We start from the raw sequence: 15155 nt of genomic DNA, 5'->3' as shown, positions 1-15155 counted from the left end.
TTTTTTTTAAGATTTTATTTATTTGTCAGAGAGAGATCAGAAGCAGGGGGAGCGGCAGGTAGAGGGAGAAGCAGGCTCCTCACTGAGCAGGGAGTCTGATGCAGGACTCGATCCCAGGACCCTGGGATCATGACCTGAGCCAAAGGCAGACGCTCAACTCACTGAGCCACCCAGGTGTCCCCATCAATGGAATTTTGGCAAGTGCAGGAGCAGAGAGATGACTGGAAAGCATGAGCTCCCTCTGGTCACTTCAGTGGTTCATGTGTCTTGAAGGGGCCAAGAGGGTAACTGGAGGCTTCAAAACCCCTCTGAGGAGTCAGATCCTTGCCTTGCCCTAGGTATTTGTGGATAGACTTTGGAACTGAACTTTCAGGGAATTCTTCTCCTGATCTGAATGGGCTACTGCCCATGAAGCCATGTACTAACTAGACTGACACTATCGAATGAAGGAGCTGCTAGCTCCACATGGCTATTTAAATGGAGATAAAATGAAAAATTCAGTTCTTTACTTATACTAGTGACTAAATAGCCATGTGGAGCTAGCGGCTACTGTACTGGAATGAAAATTTGGCCAGAGGGAGTATATCTATATATCTGTGTGTGTGTACGCCATTTCCGTCATCATAGAAGATTCCATTAGACAACACTGAATTAGATCATTCAGGCATGGTGGCTTTATATGCAGCTCTGGGACCAGAGGTGAAAGCCTTCCTGGTGCTTTCCAGACCTACCTGCCCTTTGAGGATTGCCTCAATTCCAGCTCCTTTTGGTTTTAAGTTAGTCTTCTCTTCCCAGCAAGGCGTCAGTGCCCTCAAGAGCAGAGATTGAGTCCCACTGGCAGATGTATCTCGATGGGAGGCACAGTCCCTCTTTTTGTGCCAAATGCCTATCAGAAGCATTTATCAAATCCTTCTTTTTTCCAGCCGCCTTTTTGTACATTCTTTGCTCTTATTTATTTATAAGAATTTAAAAGTATTTATAAGAATCAGTGTGTAGGACACAATGTCATGTTTTAAAAACCATTTATTTTTTTTTGAGGAAGGTCAGCACCTTTATTGATGTTAGCTGTCGCAGTCTCAGCTTCTGTCCTGGTGAGGGGGGGGTGGGGGTGAGGAAGATTTGGAAACATTGGCATTAGATCTTGAAAATACTTTGGACAGAGCTGATGATACCTTCTTCATCATTTCAGAACCCTGTTTGGAAGTACTGGGCTTATCAGCATCTGTGAACAAACCAAAAGAGAAATCTGGTCATTTATTATTGGGCTTTCCAATTAAGGCTGTCAGGCTGGGGTTGATGATTTAGGATTCAGAAAGAAGCATTTATATAATGACTTTTGAGTTTTAAAGTGCTTTCACAAAGAGTCTTCTTTTAAAGTTTTTTTAAAAAAGATTTTATTTATTTGAGAGAGAGAGTGAAAGCATGATTGCGGGGGAGGGTCAGAGGAAGAAGCAGACTCTCCGCTGAGCAGGGAGCCCGATGCAGGACTCGATCCTGGGACTCCAGGATCATGACCTGAGCTGAAGGCAGACACTTAACCGACTGAGCCACCCAGGCGCCCCCCCTCCCTTTTTAAAAGTTTTTAATTTTCATTCCTGGGTAGTTAATACACAGTCGCATATGACTTTCAGGGATACAGCATAGTGATTCAACAATTCTATATATTACTCAGTACTCATCATGATAACACACTCTTTATTTGCTCCTTCTGAGCCCCCTGGGAAGGAAAGCAGAGACATTCAGTGAGGTTGGATGCCTCATGTCAGAGGCCTTAGTCGGCACTAGAGCCCAGGCGCTGGTGCGCAGCTCTGTGCTCCCTGCACGTGACGCTTCTCAAGCCCGCTCAGCAGTACCTTCTCTCTCATCCAAAACAGCCTGAGGAGCTGATTCCACACGAAAAAGTAACTTCCAGTTCTCAACAGTGTGAGCATCCGTTTCAGAATGTCCAGGTAAAAGCAGCAGTGCATTAAAAAAGGTTATCGTTTCTGACTTGCTTTGGGTAAATTTTCAGTTGACTGACCCCAAATGATCTGTTTGTTGTGTGAGCTATAAAGGACTTGTGTGGCCAATAAGAGTCTCCATTTGGACCCATTTTTTCTGCACCACTTGTTTTGTGCAAATCATCTCATAGTTTATGTTAACAGAATGATTAAAGGACAGAAATGAGCATTTATCTGTGTTGCTGATGCATCATGACAGGATGTCATGAAAAGACACAGGGCAATAAAGCACAGACTTTCTTGTTTCCAGTAAATGACAAAGTTCTCCTCTAGCTTTTGCAGTTATCTAGCTTTTAATCTCCAGCCACATAACCTTGGGAATCTCAAGAATCTATGATTAAAAGTAAGGTAGGAGACAGCAAATTTGCTCCCAAATAAGGGGAAAAAGTTTAGCTTTTCAAAGTAATAATGCAGTACTGGATTGTGCTAGTAGTTGACAAAATAAGAACCACCTAGAAGTTAGTCAGGAAAAAGTCAAAGTCTGCAGAGGCAAAGACAAAGGCTTGAATGGAGAGATCTACAGTCTGAAAAAGCAAGCCAACGACTTTTAGTTACAGGATTGAGGCATGCACTACAGGGCCATATTCTGGAAATCTCACTGAAGGGGAAAGATGAAGATTTGTTTTTGCAATCTGAAGATCTTGTTAAGAATGCAGATGCCTGGATCCCATTTCCCAGAGATACGAACTGGGCTGCTCTGGGGAGGGGCCAGGATTCTGTATTGATAGTAAGCATCCTGGGTGATCATGACACAAGCGAGCCATCACTGAACAACACTTTGGGACACTGCCCTGGGACATGGTGCTTCACAGGGTGGATGTGAGAAAAGCACTTAGCAGAATGCCTGATAAATGTTACTGCTAGGAACTGTCACCCCTTTGCTGGGAGGTTCAACTGAGAACTGCATACCAATTTGCAAATCACAATCTATATACATAGTAATATTATTGCAACCCCATATTGGTGGCAGAGGAGGGTGCAAGGCAGGAGCCACTCACTGCAGGGGGAGTGAATATATTTAGAATGACATCACTGAAAGCTTTATTAGAAAATCATAAATATGTTGTACCTGAAGTGTCATCATTTGAAGAATACAGGCCGGCCAGAGCACTTTCGCATTGATAGAGGGTGATAAACTGCCAAGACAGAGGTGAAATACTAGCTTAAGCCTCTGTCCTTTGTTAGACAGCAAACACCAGAAGTACCTAGAAACCCTCAAGGGACAAAGCACAACCACGTGGCATTTGTACACCCCAGTGGTGGTGCTCTGCAGTCTCGAAGACTAATTCTCTGGGATTTTGGCTGTTCCTAGGCATGACTTCTCATGATTTTTGCCAATTATGACACCCAGGATTGGCCCCAGGCTTGGACATGCACTGCCCCTTTAGGATCATTTCAAGGGCTCAAGTGTCCCAGGTTGCAAAAAATGCCAGCCATGCGTGCCCCCGTCCCCTCCTGGGGCTTGGAATAAATGACATGTTTTAGATACTTCTCTGAGAGAAGATAATGGTGGGGGGGTTCTTTAGGGGAGAAGGGGGAAAAGGGATGTCCAATTCACTACCCCAGTCTTCCTTTAAATAGTTCTTAACAGTTGTGAGGTGTGGAGCAAGTCAGTGGCCGTGTGGGGCTGCAAGAGCATGGAGGCGGTAGGGCACGGACAGTGGCTCGGATGCTGGCTCTGCTCTATGGACCTTTATCACCACCTAGGATGCAGAAGCGGCCTGATCCCAGAAGGACAGGCTGCAGGGTAGCCACTCCATGGTGGCAGCAGTTAAAAAGGAAATAGCAAATCCATGAACTGAGGCATAAATGCATGCAAGATGAGAGAAGTTGTGTTTTATATTGATGGGGCAGAATTATTGTAAAAGTTGACTCTAATTCTTCTAAGAGGATTCGAGGCAGCTTATGGATTAAGACATTGCAAAATAGGATATTTAAAGGGATCAACCAGGACAGGGACAATCTAAAGAACTGGTTCTCAACACTAGCAGCACAAGAGAACCATCTGGATAAATATTAAAAATAGGCATGCTTTGGCCCCAACCCAATTGAACAGGAACCCCTGAGGGTGGGGCAAGCATTTATCTGTTTTCTAAGTTATCCAGGTGACTCTAACGTGCAGCCAGTCTGAGCGCTCCTGATCTAAAGGAAGGTGGGGGGTGGGTGCTTCTGAATGGCCTGACATGAGTAGGTAGAGTCAATGGTTTGCAATGTTGGCTATCCATTAAAATCACCTGGGCAGCCTTTAGAACTCCCCAGGCCCAGGCTGCAACCCAGACCAATCAGAATCTCTGGGGCTGAGGCCTGGGAATCCATTTTTAAAGTTTGCCAGGTGATTCCAATGTGCAGCCAGGATCGAGAACCTCTGCTCTGTGTAGTAGTTCCCAAATATGGCTATACATCTGACTAATGGGGAGAGGGCTAGGGAACTCCCAACACAGAGATTAAATTTGGTTCTGATGGCTAAGGCTGTTCTTTCAAAAAAATGTTTGTTGGGCTTCTACTATATTTCAGTCCTGTGTTAGGTGTTGGGCATACAGTTATGAACAAAACAAACAAAGCCCTTGCCATCATGAAGCTTATATTCAAGTGAATATAAAGTCTACCAGAGGATGAGAACAGGAATATTTGTCTGCTTTCTTTACTACTGAATCTCCGGTGCCTGGCACATAGTAGGCACTTGATAAAAAACTGTTAAATGAATGAATGGTTGACTGAATAGTGACTTAAGTGCTGTGAAGAAAAATAAAGCAGGGTAAGGGAGGATAGTGTGTGTGTGCCCATCTTACATGGGGTGGTCACGGAAGGCCTCACAGAGATGGTGACTTTTGAGCAAAGACTGGAAGGAGATGGGGGAGGAAGACACACAGCTATCTGGGGATAGTTGTGTCCCTGGCAAAGGAAGAGCAAGTGCAAAGGCCCTGAGGTGAAGCTTGCTTGGCAGTTTAGGGGAGCAGTAAGGAGGCCAGTGTGGTTGGAGGAGTGACAGTGAGTGGACAGAGGGGTAACAGAGTGACATACGGGTAATGGGGGTTGGGAAGAGAGAGGGTGGGCAGCTCCTATAGGGCCCTGTAGACTACAGCAAGGCCTTTGGCATTAAGGGAAACATGATGGCTTCTTTTTCTGTGTCTTGACACTGGAGAGTGTATGTATTCATGTGTACAGTGACTAATGTTTACCTGGAGCTGAATGCAAGCAGGAATTTCTGTGCTACTCGATAAAGAATGCTGAATATCTTAATGGATCAGGCCTTTAACTATAATTTACAATGGGAAAAAACTCAGCAAGCAAGAAGGACAATCAGCAAAAGGAGTCACAATGAGCCAGGGAATCAGCTTGGCAATGGAAAAGCCTGTCAGCAGGCCTCCAGACTGGCCTCTAAGTGATGCCTGAGGTTGTCAAATAGATGTTACTATTGCTAAATGAGAAGTGTCTAGAAAACCGATGAGGGGTGTATGAGAGGGTTTGTGTACACGCACACTGGGGAGTGGTTAGAGTAAACCTAGAGGAAAGCAAAAGTGATACAAAACAGAGAAGAGGGTCCAGGCAGATCTATGGCTTCAGCCATTATTGGAAACTTCCTAAGAGCGCCTTAGGGAAGGGGAATTTCTTGGGATCACACTGAGGAGTTGGCCAGACATTTGGAAATCTGCCTATGAAGGGTCAGTGCTCAGGGACATTTGGAAGTCGTTGGAATCAGCACTCATTTCCCTCAAGCAGTGCCCCTTCCTGGTCAAAGCATCTGTTCTCCCCCTGCCCTCACCAGGCCCCTTGCCTGGGCCTACCTGTTCAGCTTTCCTCTAGAGGCCACAGGGACCAAACTGAGTGGCGTTGTTCTAAGGTGCTAAGGGGGCTATGGCTTACTTTGTGCATTTGCAGAAGGACAATAACCCAGCTGTGAGGATTTCCATGAAGGGATTTTCAGGCACCTGGGGTTGGCCCCAGCTGGGAGGGATTTGTGTGTGGGAAGATGTGAACAAGGGAATGGTTCCTGAGGCCCCTCAAAGCACGACACACAAGCAGTCCCTTATTTGAAGGGAGTCCCTTATTTCTGTAAGGGCTTCACTAGCCACAATAAGGGGCCAGTGAAAAATATTTACCTTAATACTACTTGCATTCTCCAGATCTGGATATTCAAAACGTTCTGTGGTCAAAATACAATATTGGAAAATAGTTATTTCAGAGATATACAAATTTTGACACAAAAATTACCTCAATAGTTTTATCAAAGAATTGCAGAAATTAGGCAAACAGAAAAAGCTGAAAAGAGGTGAGATTCCCTAGAATTCTGGGCACAGGTCTTGACTCTTCACTCCCAAACTGGGAAAGATGGGGCATGATGTGGTGGGAAGAGCACCAGCCAGAACATCAGGAAAGGCAGGCCTTACAACTAGCTTACGCATCCTTGCACAACAACTCTGTGGGCTTCTTTGTTCATCTGTAAAATGAGAAATTAGGCCATGGGTGATTTCTAAGGACCCCCACAGCTCTCTGGTTGTAGACAGTTGAAAAGAATTGAATGAGGCTGCCAGCTAAAGGAATGCTAGAAAGGAAGGTGGCTGGTCTTAGGAAATGGTTAACTTCCTGTGAAAATCAGGAGAGCGCTGAGGCATTATCCTGAATTCCAGGAGACATCGGCGATTGAAATTTGGCCTAAGGAGGTAGAAATGATACCAAGAGGGAAGTTTCCAAAAGACCCACAGCGAGGGAGGGAGCGAGTAGTAAAAGGGGCAATGGACTTGTTTGGAGTCAGAAAAACTGTGTTTGAATCTTAGCTTCACTATCTAAAGCTCTGTGAATACGGTGAGTTCTAACTTCTCTGACTCTGTTTCCTCATATGTACAATGGGGATGTGACTACTTTCTCACAAGAGGGCCAGGTGAAGTAATGTGTATTTGATATACATTTTATACATGTGTAATCATAAAGGACCAAGATGAGAAGATTCTCTCTGGATTAACCTTTGGGCCAAGAATTCTAGAAAAAATACAGTAAAACCTCAGTCACCTTGAATATGAGAGAGATCCCATTACTTGAATTATCTGATGAAATTGGTTAACCAGAATATCCACTCAATTTTATTATCAGTTGCTAGTTGTTCAAAAGTGTCTGAATGTACTTTCCTATTTTAGGAAGTCTTGTATACTGTACATATTTGAACTGACTTTTTTTGGTGATTGGGGCCATTTGGGTTTATCTGGGCCATCATTCCAATATAATTTTCAAGCATCTAGGCTAAATGCATGGCATCCCTTCTAGATATATCTAAGAAGTTGTTTTGATAAAGAGGGAATGGAAACATTCCAGGTACTTGAGAGTTCCAGATGGTCAGAGTCAAGTTGAGATTTTATTGTCTCTTCTGTGAAACGAAGAATTTGTATTGCCAGCCCTGACCTCCCCACTGAATTCTAGACTTAACTATCCAACTGCTCATGTGATCTGTGCATTTGAGTGTCCAATGGCCTCAATCTCACACAGCCCAAATGGAATTCTTGTTCCCTCCACCTTCACTCCACTGCCTGTCTCACCACATGGTACCACAAGCCACTTAGTTGCTCAAGCCAAAATTGTAGGAATCATCCTTGATTTTTCTGTTTTCCTCACTTCCCACATCCACTCCATTAGCAGTTCCTGCTGATTCTACCTTCAAAATACATTCTGTATCTGTTCACTTTTTACCACCTCCATGGCTATACCCCTAGTCCAGGCCACCATTATTTCTTGGCTGGATTATTATGAAAGCCTCCTAACTGTTCTCCCTGCTTTAATCCTATCTCTACTTAGTTCACTCTCCAAATAGTAGCCAAGGGATTTATTTAAAAAAATTCATAAATTAGATTATATCACTTCTCTGCTTAAAATCCCCCACAGGATTCCTACAGCAACCCAAAAGTAACCTACGCTCATTTCCACTGTCTATAACAGGCCCTAACATGATCTGACCCCTAGCTATCTATCTCTCTAACCTCATCTCATACCACTTTCCTTCTCACTGGGCTCTAGGCACTGGCTTTATTCTTTTCCTCTGACATGCCAAGCTCATCCCATCCTAGGGTCTTTGCACTTACTGTACCCTGTGCCTGGGATCCTCTGCTTCCAGATCTTCCTGTGGCTGCTTTCTTTTGTCATTAAGGTCTGATGTTTCTGAACTTCTTGGATCAGACTAATCTAGCCAGCCACTCTCTTTTCTTCTTATTCACTCACGAATTCCACAAATACTTACTGAGTGCCTACTGTGTGCCTGTTTTCTAGGTATGTGGGGATATAGTGGACAGACAAAAATCCCTCCCTGCATGGAGCTAAATTCTAGGGGAAGGAGACAGTCAACAAACAAACAAAAACATACAATCTATCAGATAGTATAAATGCTAGGGAACGAATTAAAGCAGGGCAGCAGGATAGGGAGTGCTGGGGTTGCAATTTTAAAGAAGATGCTCAGAGGGGGCTTTACTTAGAAGATGATATTTAAGCAAAGATCTGAAGAAGGTGAGAAGTGAACTATGCAGATACCTGGGAAAAGAATGTTTTCAGCAGCTCAGTAAGTGCAAAGGTTCTGAGAAAGGAGAATGCCTGGCATGTCTGAGGGTGTGTGTGGCTGGAGTGGAGTGATTAAGAGGGGATCATAGGAGAGGTGGTCAGAGAGGTCATGGGGAGGGGGGAATGCTGTCCAGACCATGTGGAGCCTTGTAAGCCACTGGCTTTTACCCTGAGATGGCGGGGTACTTATTTTTATCTAGATTTATTGTGTTTATATTGCCCCCTGGCTCCCAAGTTAGAATGAGGGTAAGGACTTTGTCTCTCTTACTCATGGCTTTATCTCCAGAACTCAGAACAGTGTCCAGCACAAAGAAAGTGCTCAGAGAATCTTTGTTGAACGTGATTGAATGAACCAACTGGACAGGTGCAATATTACCAAAGGATATAGGAACTAAGCATAATGTAGTGCAATGAAGTTGAGGAAAACAATGCAATGGATTCAGGTTTAGGAGACTTAGGATCTATACTCTGACTCAATGTATGACCTTGGACAAGTCACTTCCCCACTCTGAACCTCAGGCTCTTCATCTTTAAAGTGAGGTTATAGTAGATGGCTTCTTTCTGGCTCTAACAGCCTATGATGATTCCATACTGCAGGCTGCACACCATTGATACATTATCTCATCTTCTGACTATGACCTGTTCATGGAATTCTGGCAAACTTAACAATACTCTATGGTTCATCTTTTAATAAATGTTTCCACTTACAAATGGAGAGGATAGCTTTCTTGAGTAACCTTTTGAGTGGGTTGCAGGCTTGAAATAATCAAGGTCAACTCCAGTCCTGCAGTTTGTATTTCAAGGCCACCTTTATAGTAAACATTACAGTCCCAACTTTAGGCCAGTGCTGCCACTGTGAGAACCCATTGATCCTTTGCAGTTTAAAAGAATAAGGGACCAGGGCGCCTGGGTGGCTCAGTCCGTTGAGCGTCCACCTTCGGCCTTTGGCTCAGGTCATGATCCCAGGGTCCTGGGATCCAGCCCCGCATCGGGCTCCCCGCTCAGTGGGGAGTTTGTGTCTCCCTCTCCCCCTGCCCCTCCCCCTTCTCATGCTCTCTTTCTCAAATAAATAAAATCTTTAAAAAAAAACCCTGGGATTCAACAGTCTTGCACAATTCACAGCACTCACAGATCTGTACGTCTGAAACAAATAATACATTATATGTTAAGAAAAAAAAAAGAAGAAGGCGATAGCCGGAGGGGAAGAATGAAGGGGGGGAAACGGGAGGGGGAGACGAACCATGAGAGACGATGGACTCTGAAAAACAAACTGAGGGTTCTAGAGGGGAGGGGGGTGGGAGAATGGGTTAGCCTGGTGATGGGTATTAAAGAGGGCACGTTCTGCATGGAGCACTGGGTGTTATGCACAAACAATGAATCATGGAACACTACATCAAAAACTAATGATGTATGGTGATTAACATAACAATAAAAAAATTAAAAAAAAAACCTGGGAGATGGCCACATCACGTGGGAAAATAAATATTTGAAAACTGTATATTATTTCATGCTTTAAAAATTCTTTAAATTTGTATTGTGAAGTACATTGTACTCAGAAAAAAAAAATAAAAGAATAGGGGACTAAAAACTCAAGTTGTAAATATTTTAATGAGTCAGTTCTAACAGACACAAAAGATAAAGTGGAGTCTACCCTAGCCAGATTCTAACATAAATAAATTTAGGTTTAATTTTTAGCTTTAAAAGCTTTTGGGGGCACCTGAGTGGCTTAGTTTGTTAAGGGTCTGCCTTTGGCTCAGGTCATGATCCCAGGGTTCTGGGACTGAGCCCCAGGGCAGGCTCCCTGCTCAGCAGGGAGTCTGCTTCTCCCTTTCCCTCTGCCTCTCCCCATGCTAGTGCTCTCTCTCAAAAATAAATAAGTAAAATCTTAAAAAAATAAAAGCTTTTTAAATATATTTTACTGGGGCTAAGCTAGTCCTACAAAGGAAGGATATACTCTTAAAGAGAGATTAAATCCTCGCAGCATGAGCTCCAGTCCACATTTAGATGCGATAAACCCATATTTTCTGGATATTTCCTACAGAAGCATGGCAATTTTAAACCCATAATATCACACCATGTACTTTATACCAAAAATTTTGTACTTCATGTACTTTATACTAATGAAATTTTGGTGATTCAGAAAAAGCAAACTCATTGGCTCATGTTAACTATTCCCCCAAAGTAGGTCAACCTATTAGAAAACTTAGTGTTAATTTCATGTTTCATAAGAGGAAATTTTATCAATGCAAAGAACAAAGTCTCCTTTAAATAGTATCTAAGAAAAAAAATCAATCCAACCTTCTGTTATTTTGGCACTTGGATATGAGGGACGATCATCATCATCACTAAAAAAAGGTAAAAGACATTTTATTTACTATGTATTTAATACATGAAGGAATACTGGTTAAGTAAAAGAACAATGTCAAAATCATTACTCATATAGAAGTAAATCTAGAATGGTATGTCTCTGAGTTCTCAAATCAAGTGAAAATGACTGCTACATTGACTTTTATTTGGTTTTATATATGCCCTCTCATCTTCTCCGGTGACACAAATAATTGAGAGTCACCTGCTTTACTACTTAGATCTGTTACAACAATCTTGAAGGGAGAAAGGATCAATGGTGGGCCAGGGGTAGGTGTCCTAAAACGGCATCAGGTCAAAAAGACACCTTAATTTCATAGTGCCAAGTAGAAAAGAATATAGTTACAATCAGGTAGATTTTTCTCCTTATACCCTAGTTTTCCCATGATACAAAATGCTACGCTTCCCAGTTTGTGAATATTCTTATAAACACTGGAACAATTTTAGGCACGTTTAGGCTATTCTAGAAAAAGTGTTAATCAGACTTCAAGTCTACAGTGTACTTTATTCCTCTTTGTCTCCTATAAATACTGCAGAGTCCATCCTTTCTCTTACAGTCTTCCCCAATTTGGATGGTCTTGTCTAAAGCTCATCCATCCTTCAAGGCCCAACTCAAACTCCACTGCTTTTGAGAATTCTTCCCTGAATGCTCCAACTTACATAACCCCTCCATTTTGGGGATCCCTGTGACAGTCAGTGCCACACTGTTGAGTGTTTAGGTACATAAGGAAACTAAGTAGGAAGCCCTTAGTGCAGGAACTACTGTTGACCCAGGGCCTCTTAGGTTCCAGAATCTAACACATTAAAGACTTAATCTAACTATACTAGACCACTATACTAGAAAGAAGGAAGTAGAGACCAGATAAATAGAAATAGGAGAGAACATGGAAAGGGGAGGCCCAGGAAGTAACCACAGAGGAGAACGAGGGGAAGGAGTGAGGGGAATTTGAGGGGAGAGACACTGGCTTTCTCACATGTTTACTTGAGGGGCCCGTGCTTCGCATTAATGTAATTTTCATTTTGGATTTCTATTTTCTTAGCCAACTCATATTGCTTTAATTGACTGTACCTAGAAAATGAAGGCAGATCCTCTTCATTGTATGAGGATGAACTCATAATTCTATGTAAGAAGTAATATGCCGGTTCAGTACTAGCTTTCCTTTCTTCTCTCTGGAAAAGTACAAGTCAGGTAATTATAAAAAGGAGATTTTGTAATAAATTAAGTAAAATACACTATAATGTTTCCTTAGTTATCTATGTAGCCAGCATTCTGATCAGGCACACTGTGTTTGCCCCTAAAATCTCACATGGCTTCCTAATAAATAGATCCTAATAAACAAATGTGAGTTTGTGTTGAGGCTATTTTGTCCTGGTGAGCCTCTGAATTGGCCAGAGTTGTATCTCTGTGTTTTCTTGTAGTTTCTGGGTTAACCTGGAAATCATTGCAAATGGATAATCCAGGGGGATTGTCTCACCAGGAAATCCTAAATCATGTGTATCTTCCAAATGCATGTACAGTGCAATTTTTTTTTTTTTTTTGGTAGGGCTAACCCAAGAGGATGATAAGTGATCAGTCACCAGAATGATACAGAACCAGGGACAGGAGCTGTGTGTCAGAGTGATAGTGGGGCTTATGGACTGAGGAATATTCAACATACTTTGAGTAACTTGCTACGTTTCAACAAGTTGGGTAAGGAATTTTTGAGAGTAGCTTGCCCAAAGGTCACATAGCTACTAAGTGGCAAAGCCAGAATTCAAACCCAGATAGGCCGAATTTGCATGAATCTTTTTACTCCCCTCCAGCCCATTTTCTGGTCCTGCCCACTGGCATGGAGTTTCTGCAAACAAAACTTCCAGTGACTATTTATAGGTCAGAGTATAAAGAAAAATTAAATATATGATTTTAAATAATTAGACTGCTTTTCTCCTAACTGGTTTCCTTTTTCTGTTTTTCTTGTCCTTCTGACTAACCTAGGACATTTTCCATGATCTATTTTTCTTCAATTGAGGCTTCTGACTTCATCTGTTAGTCATTTCCCTGTAGTTGTAAATATCATCAAAGTTGGGAGAGACTGCCCGGATTCAGTTTTTGCCCTCTTCTTCCTACCCAATGTAAATTACTTGGACTAAGTTTGTGAAACTCTGTACCTTTTCTATAGAAACCCGGTCACTGAGAGTCCCATTTGTCACTTACACTTAGTTGTGTCTTTCTCTCCCAAAAGGAAGAATCTGTGCCAGTCGAGGATTTGGAGGTAGTCGTATCAGAATTAAAAACAATTCTTCGTTGTGTCTCCTCAGATTCTGTCCATTGATTTGGTGATGCTTCAGTATTTGCTGTAGTTTCAGTGGATTTGCAATGACAACATTTTCCTAGTGACAAAAATTTTTTCAGATTTCTCTTGCTCTTCAGTGGCTTGGGAAAAGCCACTGTGCTTATAATGGGCTTTATGTTTTCTTTTACTTGATCTTCCAAAGGGCCTTCTGGAAGTTCTTCTTTCTCAATGTCTTGTAAAACAACTTCATCTTCATCAGAAGTTAAGCCCTCTTCCACTTTATTTTCTGAAACTTCTTGATTAATATCATGAGTTACCAAACGAATGATAAGATCTTTTTTGCTGTGGACATCTTTTAAAAGCTCCACTTTGGTGATGTCAGGCTTTATTAAGTTCTGAAATGAATTCCTACTAGCAGTCTGGAATTGAAGAGAAAATATTAAAAACTATTGCCTCAGTCATTTTTCCTATGGTTCTATAGTAATAAAGCAATTTTCACATGGTTTTCAGTTTCAATTTAGTAAAATTATCCTCAAATGCCACTTACTGGTAGAGTAATAATATGTGATATATTTAAAAGAAGAAATAAATAAAAATCATAAGCAATATTTGCTCATTTCAGTAATCCTTTTTTTGCATTCAAGAATAATGTTATCCTTGGGCCGCCTGGGTGGCTCAGATGGTTAAGTGTCTGCCTTCGGCTCAGGTCATGATCCCGGGGTCCTGGGATCGAGCCCCGCATCGGGCTCCCTGCTGAGCAGGGAGCCTGCTTCTCCCTCTCCCTCTGCCTGCCCCTCCCCCTGCTTGTACTCTCTCTCTAATAAAAAATAAAAAATCTTAAAAAAAAAGAATAATGTTATCCAGTCCAAAGAAGGGAACCCTAGTAAGTTTTGTTTTTGCTTCAAATTTTACTTTTTACTTGCCAAGAAATGCAAAATGCACAAATACTGTAATTACATTCTGTTTTCATCATTTACCTGGAAAGTTCTGTGACAGACTTAGGACATGTTTTTCTAAACTTCTTAGTGAGAGAACCAATCATAAGAGCAATCTAAATGTATATATTTTCATGAACAAAAGACAAGGTATTGGCTGACCTGGATTTTAAAACATGATTGTGAAAGACTTCGCATGTTCACTTTTCACCCTCCACATTCTAACCCTTGAACATATTTTCCAAAGGGAGCTTTAGAGAGTAACTTTTCATTCCTCCTCACCTCCCTGGTCAAATGTTACTTTCCATTTTGCAATGGTAAAGACAGATCAAGGAAAAGACAGTCATAAATGACTTTTTCATTTCTGTAGCCTTTGATGATGCCACAGAACCTTTACATTAATTTGGGTTATCATTCTTAGATCTCTGTAAAACTGCAACCCAGAGTTTCAGATAAATGCTGCCTTTACAGTAGTATCTTTTGTGCAAAACAAAATGAAAGAAGAACTCCTGTAAGAAACTGAAACATGATCAGTCTTGATGATCTGTGCTGGGGGAGGGAAATAGTGGTTCAAAAGCTCAGAGTCATCGCTATGGCTCCAGGATGTGTAACTGTAGGAATCTTTGAGAGGCGTTTGTCTGGTGTGTTGGGAAGCTTTGGTACCTCAGAATAGCAAATGAAGCACTGCTTATGGATTCCTGACTGAGGACTAGCCTGGGAGTTGCCTGCGTTCCTTAAACTGATCTCCCGTTCTTTCTGAAACCTCCATGCCCGTGTTGGGGATGGTCAGCACCACCGTCCACCTAGCTGCAAAGCATCTGTCTTAACTGAGCTAGCTAAGTCCGTTTGCTTTCCCTGAGATAGCTTTTGCTTCCCTTACGAGTAGCAGCAGTAGTTTCTTTGGATTAGCTATTCTCTTCCAACTTTCTGTGGGCTATAAAGAGATAGTTAAAGTACTGATAAAGGATGTAAAAGAAGAAAGCAGGTAGCCAAAACTGACAGGTGATTCAGAGGTAATCACTTAGAGGTAATGTTCTATAGAGAGA

General features: G+C 42.1%; 1 protein-coding gene across 1 annotated transcript in view; it reads right to left on the bottom strand.

Moving 5' to 3' along the window:
* Nucleotides 1-1075: 1075 nt before the first annotated feature.
* Nucleotides 1076-15155, bottom strand: part of LOC116647135 (fibrous sheath-interacting protein 2-like) — a 69917-nt gene continuing 55837 nt past the window's right edge. Inside the window, exons 18-21 of the mRNA XM_032428275.1 lie at nucleotides 13096-13593; nucleotides 11971-12071; nucleotides 10836-10882; nucleotides 1076-1222 (exon numbers count right to left, since the gene is read on the bottom strand). Of these exons, the coding sequence (XP_032284166.1) occupies nucleotides 1077-1222; nucleotides 10836-10882; nucleotides 11971-12071; nucleotides 13096-13593 (792 nt within the window). The 3' untranslated portion in view covers nucleotide 1076. The remainder of the gene's footprint in view (nucleotides 1223-10835; nucleotides 10883-11970; nucleotides 12072-13095; nucleotides 13594-15155) is intronic.

The sequence above is a fragment of the Phoca vitulina genome, unplaced genomic scaffold, assembly GCF_004348235.1.
Source record: "Phoca vitulina isolate PV1807 unplaced genomic scaffold, GSC_HSeal_1.0 scaffold39, whole genome shotgun sequence".
Taxonomy (NCBI): domain Eukaryota; kingdom Metazoa; phylum Chordata; class Mammalia; order Carnivora; family Phocidae; genus Phoca; species Phoca vitulina.
This window is presented reverse-complemented; position numbering and strand designations above follow the sequence as displayed.